General features: G+C 53.0%; 1 protein-coding gene across 2 annotated transcripts; it reads left to right on the top strand.

Moving 5' to 3' along the window:
• The first annotated feature begins 94 nt into the window (after window positions 1-94).
• PM20D1 (peptidase M20 domain containing 1) lies at window positions 95-21,049 on the top strand. Of its 2 annotated transcripts, none has more exons than XM_070055191.1 (13): window positions 95-351; window positions 3,138-3,224; window positions 5,054-5,286; window positions 5,694-5,780; window positions 6,372-6,505; window positions 7,146-7,268; window positions 8,053-8,128; window positions 8,511-8,572; window positions 8,803-8,881; window positions 11,191-11,262; window positions 16,781-16,949; window positions 19,153-19,252; window positions 20,386-21,049. In XM_070055191.1, the coding sequence occupies exons 1-13, from the start codon at window positions 183-185 to the stop codon at window positions 20,507-20,509; spliced, it is 1,515 nt and encodes a 504-aa protein (XP_069911292.1). In that variant the 5' UTR covers window positions 95-182; the 3' UTR covers window positions 20,510-21,049. The 2 variants fall into 2 exon arrangements, with proteins under 2 accessions (XP_069911292.1, XP_002717601.1); XM_002717555.5 differs by having other exon boundaries at window positions 96-351; window positions 7,149-7,268.
• Window positions 21,050-21,510: the final 461 nt, after the last annotated feature.

The following is a 21,510-nucleotide window of genomic DNA, read 5'->3' as shown; positions in this document are numbered from 1 at the left end:
CCTTCCTGTCGATTGGTTGTTCCGCAGCCATAGCCAAGTTGTGATTGGCCATGTCTGGGAAAGGGGTGGGGCTAAGGCCGATCGTTGCGATTAGAGCAGTGTCAAGACACGGCGGGGGCGGGCCGTCTGGGCGCTCAGGTCCAAACTCCAGCGGCTGCTGGTCGGGGAGACGCCAGGGAAGCATGGCTCCGCGGTATTTTCACATGCTGGCCTTGGCGGCTGGGCTGCTGCTGATTTTCGCCACCGTCCCCAGATCCAAGAGCCAGAGGAGCAGGAGGTATATGGAGACGTCGCGAATCCCTTCTCGATTCAGCCAAGAGGAGAGCGCAGAGATGAAAGAGGCGCTGAAAGGTGAACCTTAGTCCCCTTGACACGCCCCCCGCAGTGGGCTCCCGCGGTCCTCGGGTCAGCCCGTGACCTGCCCGCGCCTCCGTGGCGTCCCCCGCTCTGGCCGCTGCCGTGTCGCACAGCTCAAACCTGCCCCGGCCTCCAGCCCACCACCCAGGCCCCTGCTTGGGGATGTCCCCCCTCCTCCAGGCCGGGCTTCTGGGACTTTGGACTCCAGCCTGGAAGTTCCAGCATTGCCCTCAGGGCCCGGCTGCCGCCCACCTACGCTCTGCTGCAACAGCTTTTATTTGTACAGCACTTTGAACCCCTGAGAGTTTTTCACATCTGTTAAATCACAGCTGAATCTTAAAATGAGGCTCCAGTATCTTAGTCTCATCCACAGAGGGGGTCAATGAAGTGATCTTAGGGCTCACAGCGAGGACTGGGCCCTGGCTGCCAACGTCTGGGGCCTGTAGGCCTCGCTGGGCGTCCGGAGGCTCCGAGAAGAGGTATGAGTGTTCCGGGGTGTAGTTCGCTCCGAGAGCCTTCTCTTTCCTGGAGGACATCTCCCCTAGATCTCTAACCAAGGCTGAAATCCCTTCACTTCCACCTACGTTTTCCAGAAGGAAAGAGTAAAGTTTCTACTGAGCGTCGGAGCCTGTGGGATAATGAAATCCTTCCTGATGGCTTCAAGCCAGTCTTTCCCTTTCATTAAGTAGTGGGTTTAGAGAAACTGCTTACACACACATGTGCAGGCAGATGCAGGGACACAAAGCTAATGCCTGTGACTGGATAGAGAGGGCGCTGGGAGGCAGAGATGAGCCGTGGTATCAAGCCTCCTCTGGAAGTCATTGGGAAGCCACTCAGTCTCCTTGCACGGAAGAAAGCAAAAGCCCAGTGAGAGCTGAGGGAGGACTTCATACCATCCTGGCGTGCATCTGAGTTCGGGGCTTGGGCCTGCTCTCAGGCAGTTTATCGCCTTGGACCTCAGTTCTGCACACACAGGGCCCATCTCACATGTGGTGGGCCGTGATGTGTGGGCTTGATCCTCAGCAAAAGTGAACACGCACCGAAGTAAGTCTCTCTTCTGGAGACCCTCCCTGAACAGGTGTATGTGGTGCCCTGTGTCTTTGCAAACAAAGCCTTCTGCCCCAATGTTCTGATGGATCGTTGGGTGTCCCCTCCCAAGAGTGTTTTTATGTACGTACTTATGGATCTATTTACTTATTTGAAAGGTGGAGGTACAGAGAGAGAGGGAGTGGTAGACGTCTTGCATTAGCTGGTTCACTCCCCAAATGGCCACAACGTCCAGGGCTGGGCCAGATCAAAGCCAGGAGCTTCTTCAGGATCTCCTATGTGGGCGCAGGGGCCTTGACACTTGCCCGTCTTCCACTGCTTTCCCAGGCCATTGGCAGGGAGCTGGATCGGAAGTAGAACAGCCAGGGCTTGAACCGGCGCCTATATGGGATGCTGGCATGGCAGGTGGGCCATAGCGCTAGCCCCTAACGGAAACCCTTAAGACTATGAAACTTTCAAGACTCAAAGGATGGAAAAAAAAAAAGAAAAAAAAAAGACTCAAAGGATGAGCCCAGGGCAAGTCAGGAACTGAAACGTGTGGGTAGAGAAGATGAGATTATTTTTGGACTGAGAAGCTTTTTGGTAACTCCCCGGGCATCATGTGCTCAAAAAGCAGGCCTTGACTGAGAGTTCACTGAGGCTCTGGGAAATAGCCCACACTTCACACAAAGCACACAAGCCTCCTTGATGTGGGGACCGGGGACAGTGGATTCCTTGAGATGGATGAGGCTCGGAATCCTCAGAGAGTGATGACCTCAGAGGTGGAGTGAAGCCCTAGGAAACGCTGTACCAAAGCTTCTCCTGGGGTGAGGGTCTCCAGTCTCCTTAAGAACTGGATGGGTTTTTTTTTTTTAAACAGGCAGAGTGGACAGTGAGAGAGAGAGACAGAGAGAAAGATCTTCCTTTGCCGTTGGTTCACCCTCCAATGGCCGCCGCGGCCGGCGCACCGCGCTGCGCTGATCCGATGGCAGGAGTCAGGAGCCAGGTGCTTCTCCTGGTCTCCCATGGGGTGCAGGGCCCAAGCACCTGGGCCATCCTCCACTGTACTCCCTGGCCACAGCAGAGAGCTGGCCTGGAAGAGGGGCAACCAGGACAGAATCCGGCGCCCCGACCGGGACTAGAACCCGGTGTGCCGGCGCCGCTAGGCGGAGGATTAGCCTAGTGAGCCGCGGCGCCGGCCCAAGAACTGCATGGGTTTTAGTCCTGGGTCTTCTGCCGGTTGACTGGCAGTCTTCGGCAAGCAGAGTTCTTTTCTCGTCTTCGAAGGCGGGAAAACAACATCACTGACCCTACAGAACTGTTTTGCGCTCTGCAATGAAGCAGTGAATGCAGAGGCTGGGATTTGGCGCAGGGGGTAAGCTGCCACTTGGGACACCTGCATTCCATTTTGGAGTATCTGGGTTCGAGTCCTGGCTCTGCTTATGATTCCAGCTTCTTGCCAATGTATAACCTAGGAGACAGCAGCTGATGGCTCGAGTACTTGGGTCGCTGCCACCATGTGGGAGTTCTGAATTGAGTTCTGGGCTCCTGTTGTAGGCATTTGGGAAGTGAACCCATATATGGAAGGTCAGTCTCTCTCCCTCTCTCTCTCTGCCCTTCAAATAAAAATAATTAATTTAAAATTTTCAAGATAATTAATACAAAAGAACTTTTTGAAAAACGAGGACCATGAGAAAAAAAAGCAATGTCTGTTATCACCTTTAATCTTCCATCTCTGATTGACGCTCTGACAGGTGCCATCCAGATTCCAACAGTGTCTTTCAGCAGCACGGAGTCCAACACCACAGCCCTGGCTGAGTTTGGAGAGTACATCCGTAAAGGTGAGCTGCAAAGCATGGGCGTGGGGTGGGAGAGGTAGCACTGGAGGCAGGGTTCTTTTGCAAGAGGATAGAGAAATTTATTTTGTCACCAATCAAAGACCAAATTCCCATGGGTCACTTCTGAGTTTGCACACAGCATGGAGCCGGTGTTGTGGCAGTGGTTAAGCCACTGCCTGTGACACAGGCATCCCACTGAGTACCAGTGGAGTCCCAGATGCTCCGCTTCCAATCCAGCTCCCTGCTAATGCATACGATGGCCTAAGTACCTGGACCCCTGACTCCCATGTGGGAGACCCAAAAGAAGCTCCTGGCTCCTGACTTCACTCAGGCCCAGCCCTGGCCATTGTGGCCATTTGGGAAGTGAACCAGTGGATGGAAGATTCTCTCTCTTTCACTTTGTCTCTCCTTGTCTTTCTGTAACTCTTTCAAATAAATAAAAAAAAAATTTTTTTAAAGAACTAAGCCACATAACTGTCGGATTGGAGTTTGAACTCTCTCAAGCTTTTCCCTAAATAAGTATCTGCAAAGAAACAATATAATCAAAACGTCGAGCCAGGATTCCTTCTACCTGAGTACATTTCCTGCCCCAAGCTCCCTCCACCCCGTCTCCACAGCTCTGTACACACTGCACCTGGCCAGGTCTTCTCCAGACTCCTTATGTGTGCATTTCTAAGTCTCTAGACAGTCGCACACCTCGAGCTCCTGTGTCAGTCGTCTCTCCTCACCCCTGCTCCCCATGCAGGAGGGAGCTAGGCAAGGTGGATCAGGAAAAACAAGGCCTGGAACCCCTCCTACCCTAGGAAGGCCTTATGAAGAGTAAGGAGGCAAACCTTCTAAGTCCGATTTAAAACCAGCCCTTCCAGAGTTGTTGGAGGTGGGAGAAGCTGGCTTAGGAGCAGCAAGTAGACCCCCGCCTCTAACACTCTGGAAAAAAATGGTTCTGGCATTAATGCCAATAGCTAAGTAGCTAACAGGGGCCAAGTTGGAAGTCTTTACTAACTAAGAGATAGGGATAGGCGTTTGACCTATTAAGACATTGCTTGGGATACATGCAGCCCGTGTCATCAGAGTATCTAGGTCCCAGCCAAACTCCACTTCCTACCCTGCGAGGTAGCAGGTCATGGCTCAAATAGTTGGGCCCGTGCTACCATGTGGGAGTCCTTGGCTCCTGGCTTTGGTCTTGTGCAGCCCCAACTGTTGTGGGAGTTTGGGGAATGAACCAACAGATGGGAGTAATCACAGTCGCTTGTTCTCTCTCTGTCTGTCTCTCTCTGCCTCTCAAATAAGTAAAATTAAAAAGAAATAAAAATTGACATTTGATTTTAAATAAATAAAAAAGTAGAGAACTAAATATGTAGTGACAGAAAACTAGAGAAGCTGGGTGACAAGATACAACCATAGTCTTCTAATCTCTGGATTATTTTTTATATACATGTCATGTTTGGTTCCAAGTAATTTGGACACCAGGAACTACTATATTCAAAATTTTACATGCTCTTCATCTGTGTAGCCCGTGAGTGTGAACTTGTGGCAGGGTGTTCTAGGTCAGACCAAACCAGATCATGAGATACCGTCAACGGTAGAGCCTTGCTTTGCATGTTGTTAAATAATAACAGCACATTAAACATAGGGAAGAGGAATTTCAGAGATTGCCCATACAGATCAGAATTCAGACTGGCTTTGTCCCAGAAGGCTTCTTAAAGGAGAACACTTGGTTTTTAAGGGGGGAGGGGATAGAAGGGAGACCAGGGGCAGGAAATGGTAGGAGAGCTGAAAGGGAGCTGCCAACCCTGACTCGCTCACCCTGCTTTTCCCCTCTCTGCCTCTAGTCTTTCCCCGGTTGTTCAGCACCAGCTTTATCCAGCATGAAGTCGTGGGGGAGTACAGCCACCTGTTCACTGTCCGAGGCACGGACCCCAGCTTGCAGCCCTACATGCTGCTGGCTCACCTGGACGTGGTGCCTGCCCCGGAAGAAGGCTGGGAGGTGCCCCCCTTCTCTGGGCTGGAGCGTGATGGTTTCATCCACGGCCGGGGCACACTGGACAACAAGAACTCTGTGATGGTCTGAAACACTGTGTTCCGTCTGCCCCGGGGCCCAGAGATCACACCAGAAGGGAGGGCTCAGGTGGCTCCTGGGAGGCAGAAGGTTACAGCAGAAAGAGCCTTGGCTCCAGGGGCCCTCGGTTCCACGCAGGAGATTGTCCCTTCCCTTTCTGGGCCTTGATGTCTCAGCTGTAAATAAAGATCCCCAGGAGATCCTTCAATTCTGACACCATTTCCTCCTGGTGGCCAAGGTTTCCTGCAGAGTTCTCCATCCCAGGCCTGGTCTCCCAGGACTATTTGCATATCTCTTTGAAGAGATCCTAGCCCCGCCAGGCCTGGTGCTGACAGCTGAACATCTCAGAGACCCTGAGACTTCCTCCTGGACAATAAACCTTTCTCCTCTTCCCACGTGCTTCCCAACCCCAGGCAACCCTGCAGGCCTTGCAGCTCCTGCTGATCCGGAACTACATCCCACAAAGATCTTTCTTCATTGCTCTGGGCCATGATGAAGAGGTAGCCTCCTGTACCCTCTACCCTGTACCTATCCGGGAAGGGGAGGGCCTGCTGGGAGTCTTCAGCCTGGTGCAGTTTGCTATCCATGAGATGGGTGGTGGTTGCTAGCTTCTCTGTGTGTCTGGGAGCTAGAACTACCTAAGGACCTTGAACAGCATTTAGATTCCTGGGCCCTGTGCCATAGATGTGAATGTTTAGCAAACTCTCTGGTAATGTCTGAGCCCGGGGAAGGCAGGTGGCCCATCAGCTGCACCCCAAGAAACATTGGTGTCATGGAAAGAACTGGACAAGGGATCAGTGACTCTGTTTTGTTTCCCGTGACACCACTTACTTTGACCCAGATCAAGTCACTCCATTCTCGGGTCCTGGTTTCTTCATTTGTGAAAAGTAAGGGGGCAAAGGGGAGCTGGGTCCTTCCAACTGGGACATTCCAGAATTCTACCCTGGGCCCTGTTCTGCCCCCCAACCCCCAGGAAGGACCCGAGGCAGGAAGGTTCTGGAGCCCCCAGCTGAGCTGAATGGGCCTTCAGTAGCTGTCTCTGGAGGTCTGTCTCTGGCTGAGGATTCTGGCTCTGGGTTCAATGTCTACAGGTATCAGGGCTACACGGGGCTCAGAAGATCTCGGCCCTGCTACAGGCAAGGGGTGTCCAGCTGGCCTTCGTCGTGGACGAGGGCAGCTTCATCTTGGATGGCTTTATTCCCAGCCTCAAGACGCCCTTTGCAATGTGAGTAAAGCACCCCATCTCCCACCTTGCGGTGGGTCATCACCCACATGTGAGGTGCCCCAGCCCGGAGTCTGTCCGTCACACGGAAACAACTCTGTTTCAGCCCCCTTCCCTTCACCACCCTGATCTTCATCTTGTCCTAGGCTTCCCCTGCCCTCCTTCTCTAGTGTAGATTTGTTATTCTTATCGTAATAAATTTATCTACTTGAAAGGCAGAGTTCTAGAGAGGGGGAGATACAGAGAGAGACCTTCCAACCGCTGGTTCACACCCCAGATGGACACAATGACTGAGGCAGGACCAAGCTGAAGCCAGGAACCTGGAACTCCATCTGAGTCTCCCCCGTGGGTCCCAGGGGCCCAGGCACTCAGGCCATCTTCTGCTGTTTTCCCAGGTTCATTAGCAGGGAGAGGAATCAGAGGCAGAGCAGCTGCATATCGAACCAGTGGTCCAAAGTGGAATGCCAGTGTTGCAGGTGGCGGCTTAACTCTGTGCCACAGCACCAGGCCCCTCTAGTGTCGATTTTCCAGGTAGCCTGAAGCTGACCTCAAACCCAGCAGAGTGCCACACAGGCAGGCCAGTGGGCCTGAGGGGTGACTCCTGTGGACGGAAGTCAGGAGGGCTGTCTCCGATCCTCTTCAACAGGATTGCTGTCTCAGAGAAGGGGGCCATTGACCTCAGGCTGCAAGTGAACATGACTCCCGGCCACTCTTCAGCTCCCCCAAAGGAGACCAGCATCGGCATCCTCGCAGCCGCTCTCAGCAGGTAAGCCACTCCCTGCCCTGAAGACCTGGCGCTGTCCCCTTGTCGGTCTGTGGAGGTCACACCCCCTGACCCAAAGCTGGGCTAGCAAGCTGTGGAGTGGGCCGCGGGAGAGACCGAGCCACTGGTGCCCAGGCAATGCTGGAGTCGGGAGAGGCTCCATTGGTGCGTCTGTACGGCAAGCAAGGGCCAGGAGACAAAAGCTGGGTTCCCTGCAGGAGTAGTCCAGAGCCCAGAAAAGCAGCCAGAAATCACAGGCTGGACATGGCTGGTCAAGCCGTCCAAAGTCCTTGCCTACCCTGGAAGGAGGACAAAGTAAGGGCTGCTGGCGGTGGCCGAGGACGCCGGGCTCTGTGACAACGGAGCTCATCACGGGCTGGGTTTTCTTAGGAATTATAGGCCTTCAGCTAACGTTGAGTTCCCCGGCTCAAGGCTTTGTGCTGCGTGATGGGCAGATAGTCATCAATGACACAGCCCCTGTCCTCAAGGGACCCACACTTAGTGGAGGACACTGGCCATGGTGCTGCAGTGTGGTACAGGACGCCAGAGAAGGTGCGGGAGGGACCCTAACTCAGATGGGGAAAGCCCCTGCTGGTGGGGTAGACATGGTCCTGCCAGTGCCTTGAAGTCTTCACAGTGTTGGAATGGTGGACGTGAGAAAGGTGGCAGGGAGGTGACAGGAGACCTCATGGCCCAGACTCTCGAAATTTTCTCCTGTCTCCTCCTCCTCTTCCTCTTCAGGTGATGGGTTTGGCTAAAACCTTAGACTCCACTTCTCTTCTTCCAGACTGGAACGGACACCAATGCCGAACCTGTTTGGGAAAGGGACACTGATGATGACCTTGAAGCAACTGGCGAATGAGGTGTGGGCAGCAGTATCACATGCTGTGGAAGAGAAGGGTGGCCAAGGAAAGCGCCCTGGGGCTGCCCTGTGCCCTGCCCAGTCTCACCTGTTCTTGGCCAGTGGCTGAGCCACGCATGATGAATCCATCTTTTTCTCTGGTGCTTATCTGAGACCCTGAGATGAAATGCACTCAGGTAACCTTTGGGAGCTAATTCCTACCCCTTGAGGCTGCCCAGCAGGTGTCAATCAGATGAGCCCAGGGCTCCCCTTGTAGCAGAGGCTGAGCTAACTGAACTCGGCTGCACTCCTGCCCGCTGAGACGGTTCTAGAAATGAGACAGACCCAGCCCTCAGGAGCAGGGCCCCTGCTGTGCTGACCTTGACCTTGTTCTTCCCTTTCAGTTTCCCTTCCCTACTAATATAATCTTGAACAACCTCTGGCTATTTCGGCCTCTTGTAAGCAGGTAATGGATTGTCTTCCCTTCCTTTGCACCGCCCAGCCCAAACCTACCCACCCCTTAGTCCCGTCTCGGCTCACCTGGGCCTAACTAATTATCCTCATCTGACACACTAACCAGGTCTCTCTTAGTCTCAAAGATGTCCAGGGTTCAGGGAAGTGAGTGATCTTCCAACCCTTTCTCTCTCCCCAGTGGACAGTCCTGCCCAGCATCTGACCCTAGTCCTCTTGCTTTAGGTTTTTGGAGAGAAATTACATGACCAATGCACTGATCAGGACCACCACGGCACTCACCATGTTCCAAGCAGGGATCAAGGTAATGTTACCTGGTCTCTCCCATACACTGCCCACCTGCCCCTCCGCTGCTTGGCCCGCTTTCCCGCCTCTGCTTACATTTTGAATAATGGGAAGGACCACTGCAGAACTGTCCTGGGCCATCAGTTGGGTCAACCTCAAGAGCAAGAGGTCCAGCTGAGGTCTGCAAGCCCTGTGAATTGCTGTCCAAATCCGTATGTGTGCATTTTAGTGAGCGCAGTCTATGAACCTCTCGGGCTCTTGGGGCCTATACCCCTCCTCCCTCCATAAAAAACCCTGACCACTAAAGTACTGGGAAAAGGGGTTAATTCTTTTGTTTTTTTTTAAGATTTATTTTTATTTACTTGAAAGACAGAGTTACAGAGAGAGGCAAAGACAGAGAGAGAGGTCTTCCATCTGCTGGTTCACTCCCCAAATGGCTGCAGCGGCTGGAGCTGAGCCAATCTGAAGTTGGGAGCCAGGAGCTTCTTTTGGGTCTCCCACATGGGTGCAGGAGCCTAAGCACTTGGGCCATCTTCCACTGCTTTTCCAGGCCACAGCAGGGAGCTGGATCAGAAGTGGAGCAGCTGGGACTAGAACCGGTGCCCATATGGGATGCCAGTGCTTCAGGCCAGGGCTTTAACCCGCTGCACCACAGTGCCGGCCCCAGGAGTTAATTCTTGTGACCTATGCTGAGGCTGTAATTCAATGTGTTTTACATTTACCTAGCACTTTGGTCCTGAAAACTAAAGGTTCAAATTCTTCTGACACTGAGGATTTTTTAGATTAACTACCTAATAATTAATGAGCGATTAATGTGTCTTCCCCTGGTGTTACCCTGAATTGAAACACAGTTGCCTGCCAGAATGGCAGAGAGGGGGAGAAATACTGAGAGGGAGACCTTCCATCCACTGCTTCACTCCCCAAGTGGCCACAGTAGCCAGGGCTGGGAAGGCCAAAACCAGAAGCCAGGAATTGCACCCAGGCCTCCCATGGGGGTGGCAGTAGCCCAAGCACTCGGGCCATCTTTCATTGCCTTCTCAGTCACATTAGTAGGGAGCTGGATTGGAAATGGACTAGCCAGGACTCGAACTGGTGCTCATATGGGATGCCAGCCAGCATCGTGGGTAGCAGCTTAACACTTTGTGCCACAGTGCCAGGCCCAAGAAATATAAATTCTATGTGAGTTTTACTTTTATAGAAATGAGTTCCAGGTGAATCAAGACTTTGATAAATTTTCATCCCAAGAATTGCCCTGCAGCAAATTGGTCCACACCCAGTTGTACTGGCCACTAAGGGGCATTAGCCATGCAGTCGCATAGGCCTGTCTGTAACCTTTGAAGGGACTTAGGCCACCTTCATGGGTGCCATTCACCCAGAGCGCAGTGTGACCTTAAAGAGCTCCGGGAATCGGGAGCCAGGCATGATACCAGTGCCTGAGATCCGTTCCTGGTGTAACCGACATGGGTGCCCAGTGTGTCCGCTGGACCCGAGCTGTCTGCACCAGCTGCCTGTGGTGTCCCTCTGCCCAGAATGACAGCTCCACGTCCTTGCATTTGAATGGTGTTTTTACCACCCTGAAAGACGTTCACATTCATTGTCCTAATTGATCCGCCTAAGAGCCCTAGGAGTGTTATTGCCCCAGTTGCCAGGGACGGAGGCAGAGGCACAAGGAGGTTACATGATCAAAATCCCACAGCTATTTTGTTCCAGCCCAGTGCTCCTATCCTAGTCCGGCACTTTTTTTTTTTTTTTTTTTTTTTGGCCTGTACCATTTTGAAGAAAGATAGGCAGGTAGAGAGTCTGTTCTCTCCCAGTCTTCAAGGGAAAATCCCTCCATAGCCTAACTGTCCTCTCCAATTAGTCATGGATTCTTCCTGGACAGGCAAAGAACAGAGTCCAACTTCACAACAGGACGTGGGAGACCCCTGCCACCCCACCGTCAGCCCCCTCAGGTCAAACTTGCCATCACCGGGGCCTCTGAGGCTCTGGGTGCCCAACAGTAACAGCTGCAGAAATGTCCCGGGTGTCCTGGGAACCAAAGCACACACAGGAGGCTCCCCGCGGTGCAGCTCGGGCCATCACAGCAGTCTTGCTCCGAGCCGGTCTGTGACCCCCTCCCCTCCAGGACTCAGAGCAGGAAGGCCTGGCCTAAAGCAGAACTCCTGTAGCTCTGAAGAGAACCACAGGTCTAGGCAGGGTAATCAAGGGCAGACTGAAAACATAAGCCCTGGGTCCTGAAATCGCCTTCCTCTGCCCCTGCTGGTGGTAGGGATCAGGTCGGCATCACTCGAGGCTGGCTCAGGCCAGGGTTTGTGCTTCTCTCTCCAGACGAACGTCATCCCACCAGTGGCCCAGGCCACAGTCAACTTCCGGATTCACCCTGCACAGACAGTCCAAGAGGTATGTGTCACATGTTCTAGACGACTCGCTCAGCCTCAGGGAGATGTGGCTCTCAGGACTGGGGTTTAGCTGAAAGCCTGGGGCTAGCCCACTCTCCTTTGTTTAACCAACGTATCTCAAAGCAGCCTGTGTACCAGGTGCTTGGCTAGGATAGATCTCTGGTTTGGGGGAACTTGGAGCCTGGAGCTGGGCGGCGGACAGGTATGAATGATAGTAATAGAAGCGGGCATATGTATATGGGCTCACTGTGTTTGGCATTATTTCAGGGTGTACACACATAGGTGTACATGCATAGGCAGGAACTGCATTCCTCTTTGCCCGGCGGACACTAGGCCGAGAGCCACCGAGCGGCTAAGCTGCCTAGCCACAATTGCACGTCAGCACAGCCAGAGGCTACACTGTGATTACAACCACGGGGGATGAGCAAATTACCCTAGAACCACAAAGAAGAGGACTGCTCCTACTTCTGAGGGTCAAAACAGCCTTCTCTAACCACTGGAAATTTGAGCTGGGCCTTATAGAACAAACAGGACTTGGCTGGAAGCATGACTTTCGTTGGGACTAAAGAGTAGGATGAACAGGGGAGACATAGTGGGAGATGAAAACTGATGAGATGCAGTGGTCATTTTGGATTGCAGGCCTTGTGTGCCAGGCTGAGTTTGGGCTCTAATCTGTAAACAGGAGGAAACTCTCAGGGATCTTCAAACAGGGCTGTGATACACTCAGGTGGCTTTTAGGGAGAGACTGCTGGAGTAGAAAGAGACAGGAAGCGACTGCAACGTCTCAGGTGGTGCGTGTCAAGTTGGAAGCAAGGTCGTGGTCATGGAGTAGCAAAGAGGGCACCCACCAGAGGTGTGAGTCCGAGGAAGAGATGAGCTCAACAGGATGTGGGGGTATACAGACGTGGGATGAGGGAAAGGACCGCTCCAGGGTTCCTGCCGGCTGCTGATGCCTTGAGCCAAAATTGCAGGTCTGGGAAGAGGAGCGGTTTCAAGGTACAAGGGTACTTCAAAATGTTCGTGGAAATGGAATTAAAAGAGAAGTTTGTTTTGGTGCATAAAGCTAAAAGTTTAGTGATTTGATGTTAAAGATGGAAGGTACGACCTTGAAAATCATTGAGCACCTGTTGTTGGGGTCCTAGGGGCGTGTTCCGTGAGCGTTTTGTACTGGAAGTTTGAGAAGCTTCTACCAACAGGCAATTATAGATACGTCAGGTCTGTAGAGTGACATGGACGGAGATCCAGGCTGGAGTGTTGTGAACAGGAGACAGCCCTGTAGAGTAACACAGTCCCATGGGAAGGTGTGTACAGGGAATACAGAAAAGGGTTAAGAGCCGGCGCCGCGGCTCACTGGGCTAATCCTCCGCCTTGCGGCGCCGGCACACTGGCTTCTAGTCCCGGTCGGGGCACCAGATTCTGTCCCGGTTGCCCCTCTTCCAGGCCAGCTCTCTGCTGTGGCCAGGGAGTGCAGTGGAGGATGGCCCAAGTGCTTGGGCCCCTGCACCCCATGGGAGACCAGGAGAAGCACCTGGCTCCTGCCATCGGATCAGCGCGGTGTGCCAGCCACAGCGCGCCGGCTGCGGCAGCCATTGGAGGGTGAACCAACGGCAAAAGGAAGACCTTTCTCTCTGTCTCTCTCTCTCACTATCCATTCTGCCTGTAAAAAAAAAAAAAAAAAAGAAAGAAAGAAAGAAAGAAAGAAAGAAAGAAAGAAAGAAAGAAAGAAAGAAAGAAAGAAAGAAAGAAAAGAAAAGGGTTAAGGCCGGAGCCTTGCCGTGATCAGCTACAAACATCAGTTTAAAAATCATAAAAACAAATGTGTAATGACAAGCTATCAGGAGGGCTGTGGCAACAAGGCAGCTGGTGCCATCAGGGGATGCGACAAGGTACCTGGTACCAGACCTTGTCCAGGGAAGCCGGCAGCTAAAGGGTGAACAGAAGTGGCAGAGAATGGGGGACAGCTACCAGAAACTCGGCCTGTTTAAACAGCAGCCCGAGCTAAAAAGAAGTGCAGTGGCAAACGTGATCCCTCCGAAGATGATCTGAAAGGGCAGCCCAGCCAGCCTCCGATGAGGGACGCTGCAGGATCTAGCAGGCTCCGCAGAGCGCCGGGCTCAGCCACATTTAGACCATGCAGCCCTCGCTCCTAAGTTACTTCTTCCTCACGCAGGGAGGGAGGCGCCCTCTTTGTCACAGAGCAGGGAACAGGCCTGCCCAGGGCGACGGGACACGGGGTGCAGCAGGAAGCTGGCCCAGTGTGAGACCCGGGCCCTGCTGCTTTTCATCAGGTGCCAGCCCTTGTCCCTTTCCTGGGGACTCACGGGGCCAGGAAGTCACTGAATTCCCCCTTGTCGAGCTTCTTTCCACCGGTTTTTTCCAGCCTCATTCCAACTCCAATGCCCTTCCCGAGGGCTGTTTTCCACCCAGCCGGGGCTTTCATCTCCCCCGGAGCTGGCACTCCTCCCCCCACCTGCAGCCGCCCGCCTCTCCGCGCATCTGATGGAAGCCCTGTGATTCCTGGGCTGGCCTGCCTGCCTGCCCTGGGGAGGAATGGAAAAGCCTCTGTCATTCAGAAAGTGCACAGAACCCGTGGCCCTGGCCATGTCCCTTCCTTGTGCCTCAGTTCCACACATCAGGGCTACTGCCTGAGGCTCTGCAGGCCGCGTGCACAGAGCCCTGGGCTGGGTCCAGTGGGCATGCAGGCAGCCCACGGGTCCTCCTCTCATCTTCAAAGGCTTTCTCCCATGTTCCTGGTATAGATAGGTCTCCAACACCACCTGTGAGGAACAAGAGCCTCAGGAAGGTAATGGGCCTCCAGGAGTAGAAACAAGGCCACGGGAGTGTCCAGTTAAGGGGGAGCTTTGAAACGCGCCATCTTGGGCAGCAAGGAACTCCGCAGCACCACAAGGGCTCAGGGGGAGTCCTTCCTTCCTTCCTTCTGTTGGTCACTCACCAAGCGTCCTGAGTGGCTGCTGGGGACAGCCCATTCTTCTAAGCACTGGGGTAACGGTGAACTGGGCAGAAATGCACTCTGATGGTGCTTGTGCTGCAGCGGGAAGAGACAGCAATAAGCAAGAAATCAAATAAATGAACAAGTGGCAAGTACCGCAAGTGAGATAATAGGATGCTGTAGTGCAGAGTGAGTCAGGGGTGGATGGTGGGGTCAGCAAAGCCCTCTCTGAGAGCAGGGAAGGAGGTGGGCCCAGGCGTCAGCTCCAGGCAGCAGATGCAGAGAGTGGGGTGCATGGGTGCCCTCCAGTTTCAGCAGGGTGAGATTCTGCTGGGTGTTGATGATATTATGCCCTGTGGAGTATATACAATAGCAACGAAAGGGGTAGCTGCCACAGGAAATCAAGTCTCGGTTCACTGTAAGGAAGACATTCATAACCGAGTTGCCCCGAACTGGTGTAGTATACACACGTGGGGGTGAGCGTTCAGACTGGCAGTGTTAGGCAGGTGAGCACCTGTCAGGGGTTTCCCAGTACTAGGCTCACAGCAGGGTGGAAGCTGGGCTTACTAGTCCTACAGACAGTCCCAACTTTTAGTATCCATTGTCCTTGCTCTCAACAATGAACCACTCATGTGAGAGGAAAATATTTCTACTCATAAAATAGGAAACAACACAGTGGCATGGGAATGTGCTGGGAGGACTGGTGGAGATGAGAGAAGTCAAAGGTCAATGTGCCCTAAAGTAGCCGCTGAGGTCTGCCTCACCATGGACGAACCCTGTCTCCTCGTGCCGTCCATGCAGCTCTGCTGATTGTCCACAGTGTGCTCGGGCTTCTACACAGGCAAATTACAGCTGCCATGTATTGAGCGCTTACTATATGCCAGCCCTGGCCCGACCACATTGAGTATATGATCTCCAGTAGGGTCACAACCACCTTATGCGACAGGTGCTACAATTATCCCTTCACCCTCGTGAGGTCAGACAGGTACCCAGCCCCACGATGCTAACTCATTCCCTAATGAGATGGCACCTGTTATTTTTATCAGCTCACATACTTCAACTCTCAGACATCCAACATTTATTGCCTGCCTTTCACGGGCTTAGTATTGGAAATACAGAAATGGCAGGGCCTGGCCTTGTAGCTAGGGGGGAAGCCTGGGCCCTAGGGGCCTCATACCAAAGGGATCTAAACCATTCGCCTTTAAGCTTTGGTGGCAGGGATTTCTATGTAATTTGAGGCAGGGGGCAGCAGGTGCCCCTCCTAAAGGGATGACTTTAAGAAATTTCAGTGGGTCAAGAATATATCAAGACTATGTAGGGCCGGCGCCGCAGCTCACTAGGCTAATCCTCCGCCTTGCGGCGCCGGCACACCGGGTTCTAGTCCCGGTCGGGGCACCAGATTCTGTCCCGGTTGCCCCTCTTCCAGGCCAGCTCTCTGCTGTGGCCCGGGAGTGCAGTGGAGGATGGCCCAGGTCCTTGGGCCCTGCACCGCATGGGAGGCCAGGATAAGTACCTGGCTCCTGCCATCGGATCAGCGCGGTGCACCAGCTGCAGCGCGCCGACCGCGGCGACCATTGGAGGGTAAACCAACGGCAAAGGAAGACCTTTCTCTCTGTCTCTCTCTCTCACTGTCCACTCTGCCCGTCAAAAAAAAAAAAAAAAAAAAGACTATGCATTAATTCTGGTAATAGAGTATTTGAGTCATAGTTGCTAGAATGAAAATAAACTCGATGACCCCCTCACTCATCTGGCAGAAATTAATTTTGTTGGACCCAAAAGCCAGCAGTGGGTTCCCTCCCTTTCTCTCTAGACTCAGCTGCTATCATGCTTCCAGAGAGCCTAGGTCTAAAAGTGATCAAACTGATCAAATGAGTTGAGACCAGTGCTGGGCTTTTCTCGGGTGACCGAATGGACTTGGGGCCTCCCTAAGCCAGCCTCATGATCACAGCCTCCCTGTGACCTAACCCCCAGAGTCTGGTCTGCATCCTTCCTGGGATCAAGAATTCTGCTGTGTTCCCTCTCTGAATTTTCTGCAAGTTCCCCCAGCTTCCTTCCTGGGGAAAGGAGGCAAAGAGAAAACTCGAGCACTAGTATCCAGTTCCTGAGTTGGGGTCTGTGTTGAGCTCATCTTCCTGGCCCCAGTGCAGTTGGTTACAAACAGGAAGTGGGATGCCCAGAGGGCGGAAAGAGAAGTGCATGACCCTCTCATCACCTGTCAGAAGAAACTCTCCCAGGTAGCATATGTCCTCTTGCCTTGAGATTTGCAATTCCCATTCTAGCCTCTCACACCTTCACCCAGCCCATGGCTCACAACCCAAGGGAAAAGACATCCGTTGCTGATTATCCAATCCCCCCACTCCCTGGCTCCAAGCTGTAAGGAACACTTCCTAAACACTGAGCCTCTACCCATTGCTTTCCAGGAAAGGCCTGGCTCTTACATCACCTGCAGCCTGTCAGCCGCAACTGAGGTCCCAACGCTAAAAAAGAAACATGAGTACAACCCAGAGCTCTGCCTTGCCTGACCTGGGTAGATCAATAAGAAGTCTAACCCTTTGTTTCCACCCCGGAGGTCTTAGAACTTGTCAAGAACACTGTGGCCGATGACCGGGTCCAGCTGCAAGTGTTGAGAGCCTTTGACCCCCTGCCCATCAGCCCCTCTGACGACCAGGCCTTGGGCTACCAGCTGCTCCGCCAGACCATCCAGTCGGTCTTCCCGGAAGTCAACACTGTCACCCCAGGTAATGACTTCATCAGCTGGGGCGGGAGAGAGGTGGGGACTGGAACAGTTTCCTAGCCAACGTCCGCCGCCCCACACCCAACCCAGCTGTTCAGCCTGGAAACAGCTGGCTGCTTCTCCTCCTCATGGGATTGGAACTGTATTTTCCTCTTGGGGTGGAAGTCAGAAAGCAAACAGGAAAGGAGCAGAACAATAAATTAGGTCAGTCAAGCCTGGGCCTGACTTACCCTAGACCAGCCACTCTGGCATAAGAGGGTTGACTAGGACTCCCCCCTCCTCTGGAGGGGCCGCAGAGGACACCAGATCCCCTTAGATCCTGGATCTGGTCCATTCAGCAGCAGGGCTCAGAATCCTCAGTCCAGAGAAACTTCCTGGCCCATTCCCTTCTCCCAGCAGCCCCCTCTTACCTCGCCCCCCAGCCTTCTAATGTATCATCCAAATCTATGCCGGGTCAGCCGTGGTAATGCAACTTAAAGAGTGGCAGAGGATCAGCAAGGGACTACCTGGGCCCACCCCCAGAGTCCGGTGAGCCAGCTCTGAATGGGACCCTGGAACCTGCCCTGTTACTCAACAGCCCCAGGGGATTCTGACACAACATGGTGGTGGACTGGTTTCTGACACTCTCCCTTCCATTAAGCGAGGAGCTCATGCTCTGTGAGTAAGGCCTGTTCCCTTTTATGTAGGTTTGATCATGGATTCATCCAAGCCTCCCGGAACCCTGGCCCTCCCAGTACCAAATCCTCCTCTCCAGACGCTCAGATGCTCCCCCACCCTTGTTAGGCATTTTTAGGAAAAAGATAGGTGGGGCAGGGGGTGGGCAGTGATGGCATTGTGTCCCAGTGGGTTAAGCCACAACTTGTTACACTGTCATCCCATATCAGAACACTGGTTTGAGTCCTGGCTGCTCCACTTCCAATCCAGCTCCCTGCTATTGTGCCCAGGAAAGCAGTGGATGGTGGCCCAAGTACTCCTGCCACCCTCGTGGGAGACCGGGATGAAGCTCCTGGTTCCTGGCTTTGTTCTGGCCCAACCCTGGTTGTTGCAGCCATTTGGGGAATCAACCAGTAGGTGCAAGAGCTCTTCCTCTCTCTCTCTCTCTCTCCCTCCCTCCCTCCTTCTCTCTGTCACTCTGCCTTTCAAATAAATAAAATAAATCTTTTTCAAAAAATAGGCAGAAATCAACTGGCAGGGGCCCATGTTGTGGTGCACAGGGTGAGCTGCCACTTGTGACACCGGCATCCCATACCAGTTCAAGTCCAAGCTACTGCACTTCTGACCCAGCTCCCTGCTAATGCACCTGGGAAGCAGTGGAAGATGGCCCAATTACTCTGGCCCCTGCCACCCATGTGGCAGTTCCTGGCTCCTGGCTTTGGCCTGGCCCGGAGCTGGTTGTCGTGGTCACTTGGGGAGTGAATCAGTGGATAGAAAAATCTTTTGCCCCCTCTATTGCTCTGCCTTTCAAATAAATAAGTAAATCTTTTTTAAAATGGAAAAGAAAAATCAACTGGCAGAAAATTCACAAAGCAAGGAACTATGAACAGCCTGGCTGTCCATTGGAAACCAAGAGAGGAAAAGAACAAAGCACAAATTACCGTCTCAGATCATCCAAGGGCTCTTGAATTGATGCTCCAAAATGTCATTTCTGAAAGAACACGCCTCCAGGGACGCACCCCAGCCCCCGCTGCCTTAGGGATGAGCAGGAGGCTGGAGAGCGTCCTTGGACTTTGCAAACCTGAGGTGTGAGGCTCGGAAGGCAGGGGCATCCTTCAGAGGGTGAGAATAGCAGGAAACTGTTTCAGTTGGAGGGGATTGCATTCTACTGCAGGTAGGCTCTCCAGAGGGGGTCATTTCTGACATCAGGTGATACAGGATAAAACTCAAGTGATGAAGGAACACTATCTAGACTTTTGGTTTCTAAAATAGCAAACGGCTGTGCCTACGGGTGTAAAATAAAGATAACTGGTCTCCTTTGGTCATCACAGAGAAAGGACACTTAGCTGTGGACCATTCAAGAAATATTTCACCAGTGACCTTGGAACCAGAATCTCTGTTCCTCATTGAAAGGATGTTTTTGTAAAATCATAGCCACAGGCTCACAAGAGGACCCAGGCGTTGCTCTGTAAGGACCTAGGGCTCCTGTTTTCCAACCACCCCAGCTGCTTGGCTCATAGAAAACCCTTTTCCCCTTATTCTTCCCTTTCTAGGCATTTGTATTGGCAACACAGACAGCCGACACTACACAAACCTCACCTCCGGCATCTACCGCTTCAACCCCCTCTATCTGCAGCCCCAGGGCTTCAGTAGGTGAGTGGACCAGGTCTGACAGCAAGGAGGAGATACATCTGGCGTGTCCCTTCCCCCACCCAGCTCATGCTCCTGACAGTGCACAGAATAGGGGAATGCCGGGGTTAGCAAACTAACGTGAGACATTGTAGAACCAAACCAGCCAACTGTCACTCCCAGAATCTTGCCACTCCCCGCATTTGTGGGAACTGACCCCTCTCCTCAAAGGATGGAGATAATCAGGTGACTGGGGAGAACCTGGAAGGAGTAGGACCCTTGGGTGCTCCCCCAGTTCCTACCTTGGGAGGGTACTCACACCCTGAGCCTCATCTCCTGCACCCTCCACACGAGGAGATGGCAGCATTTGAAGCGGGCACGTGTGTGTGACTTCTCAGAGGAAAGCATCCAAACCCAGGACACACCCGCCAGCGTGACCTGCTGTGTGGAAATCACTTTTTGTGAGTTCTTCTGAAAATTTTTCATCTCAAGGCCTAGCAGGAATATTGCCACTTAGCTCTGGATTACTTATCACATCCAGGCTAGGTCTGCCCACCACAAATCAGGTGTAAACAGAAGGACAACATTTGCATATGAGTTGAAGAACAGCATTCGCGCTTTTGTTTTTTGAATGGAAGGATGTTGGGTAGATACTCTCTATTTCTTTCCATGTTTGATGTTCCTGTGTGGTTGGATTGTATTTTTTTTTTTTTTTTTTTTTTGGCTTGTATTGTGTCGTGTGGTGGGGAGGCAAGTTGGCGGGCGTGAGACTCGATAGTAAAGTTCCTAGGTAAAGCAGAGAACCAGATGGCTACCCTGGACAGTCGCCCTGTCTGGAAGTTGAAAGGTGGGGAACTAGCTTGGAGATGAGTCTGGCTAGGGACTCCGTCCTAAGAGGAGGAGAACTAGAAATCCAGCTCTCTCATATCTACCCCAATGTTCTTTGCCATGAGCACAGGTCTTTGAGAGATGGCCAACATGTCCTATGAAACCCCACAAATGGCCTCTCCCACCTTACCCATGTCCTACCCCAAGAAGGTCAAGGCCATGGGTATCAGGGAATGATGGGAAGAGCAGGGCAAATGCTCTGTGCTAAGTCTTGTGTCCTAGCACATGGCTTCTTTCTCATACCCCAAACGCATCTCTCTTTCCCTCAGCATCCATGGAATCAACGAGAAAATCTCAGTCCAAGCCTATGAGACCCAGGTGAAGTTCATCTTTGAATTTATCCAGAACGCCGACCTAGACAAGGAACCAGTTCCCCACCTGCATGAACTGTGAGGACAAGGAGCCAACTGGGCCAGGGGTGCCCAACCTGGCCAGGGCTAACCCAACAGGGAAAGCCAATGCTCATGGAACTTCAGGTCAAAACCGCATTGTAGGACACTGTCCCCCTCGCCTAGACTCCCCCAGAGACAGGGCCGGGAGGTACAAGGAAGCTCAGCAGAAACCTGGCTTCTCCACCCCCTCAGCAGGTGCCTCTGGCCACTGTCTGGCACTCACTGCCTTCTGGTCTCTCTTGGCCTTGTGTATCTTACCCTGGTTGGCGAACTGCTCCACCCTCTGGGCCTAACACTGACTTGAAAAGTCTCACCCTGATAGCAGTGTGTCTAACTGAGGTCACCCTTGCTGGAACGCCTTTCCCAGGGCTTATCTATTTCTTCTTGCTGGAACATCCTTTCCTGTTTTTCTCCTCTCTTCTGGGACTTCCGAGCTGTTTCTTCATCTCTCCTTGCCTTCTCCATTCAGACTACGCCTGGACAAGACTTAGTCAACCTATGTTGCTACCATCAGCCAATTAAAGTTGTCTGTGTATCACCAGCTGTGACTGAGGGCTGAATCTGAGTCGCACGGGCTCTGGGGGCCTCTCAAACCCCTGGCTCTGGAGGCCGGGCCTGGAGAAGTAACCCTCCATCCTTAGGATCCTCCCAAAGGCTCCCTGAGCTGTGCTCCCTCCCCTGCCCTGTTCCTGCCACCTGCTGCTGCTGCTGCCCCACTCCAGGAGGCACTGATCTGGAACATTTCGCTGGCACATTCTACGGGCTGAGCTCCCATAACCCGGCTGTCTGGGGAGCTCAGGACGAGCAGGGCCTGGCCCTGGCATCAGATCCTGGTTTACACCCATCTAGGGGAAGTGGAGGGCATGTAGGGGGAGGGGGCCTGGCTTGAGGGGCTCTGCCTTTGCTGCTGGGCTGGTGGAGGGAGGAGGGGCGAGCTAGCCTGCACTGTGGGACAGCAGCGCTCCTGTCCCTTTTTCTCTGGACTCCAAGCCCGAGCATGCT

Source organism: Oryctolagus cuniculus, chromosome 13 (assembly GCF_964237555.1).
Source record: "Oryctolagus cuniculus chromosome 13, mOryCun1.1, whole genome shotgun sequence".
Classification (NCBI taxonomy): Eukaryota; Metazoa; Chordata; class Mammalia; order Lagomorpha; family Leporidae; genus Oryctolagus; species Oryctolagus cuniculus.
Note: the sequence above shows the minus strand (reverse complement) of the source record. Positions and strands in the feature narration are given on the sequence as shown.

Excerpts from the sequence above, each read along its gene's own strand:
- PM20D1 (XM_070055191.1), top strand. The coding sequence starts at position 183 with ATGGCTCCGCGGTATTTTCACATGCTGGCCTTGGCGGCTGGGCTGCTG. Across the intron at positions 5,287-5,693 it reads ACAACAAGAACTCTGTGATG|GCAACCCTGCAGGCCTTGCA; the intron begins GTCTGAAACACT and ends TCCCAACCCCAG. Across the intron at positions 5,781-6,371 it reads CTCTGGGCCATGATGAAGAG|GTATCAGGGCTACACGGGGC; the intron begins GTAGCCTCCTGT and ends CAATGTCTACAG.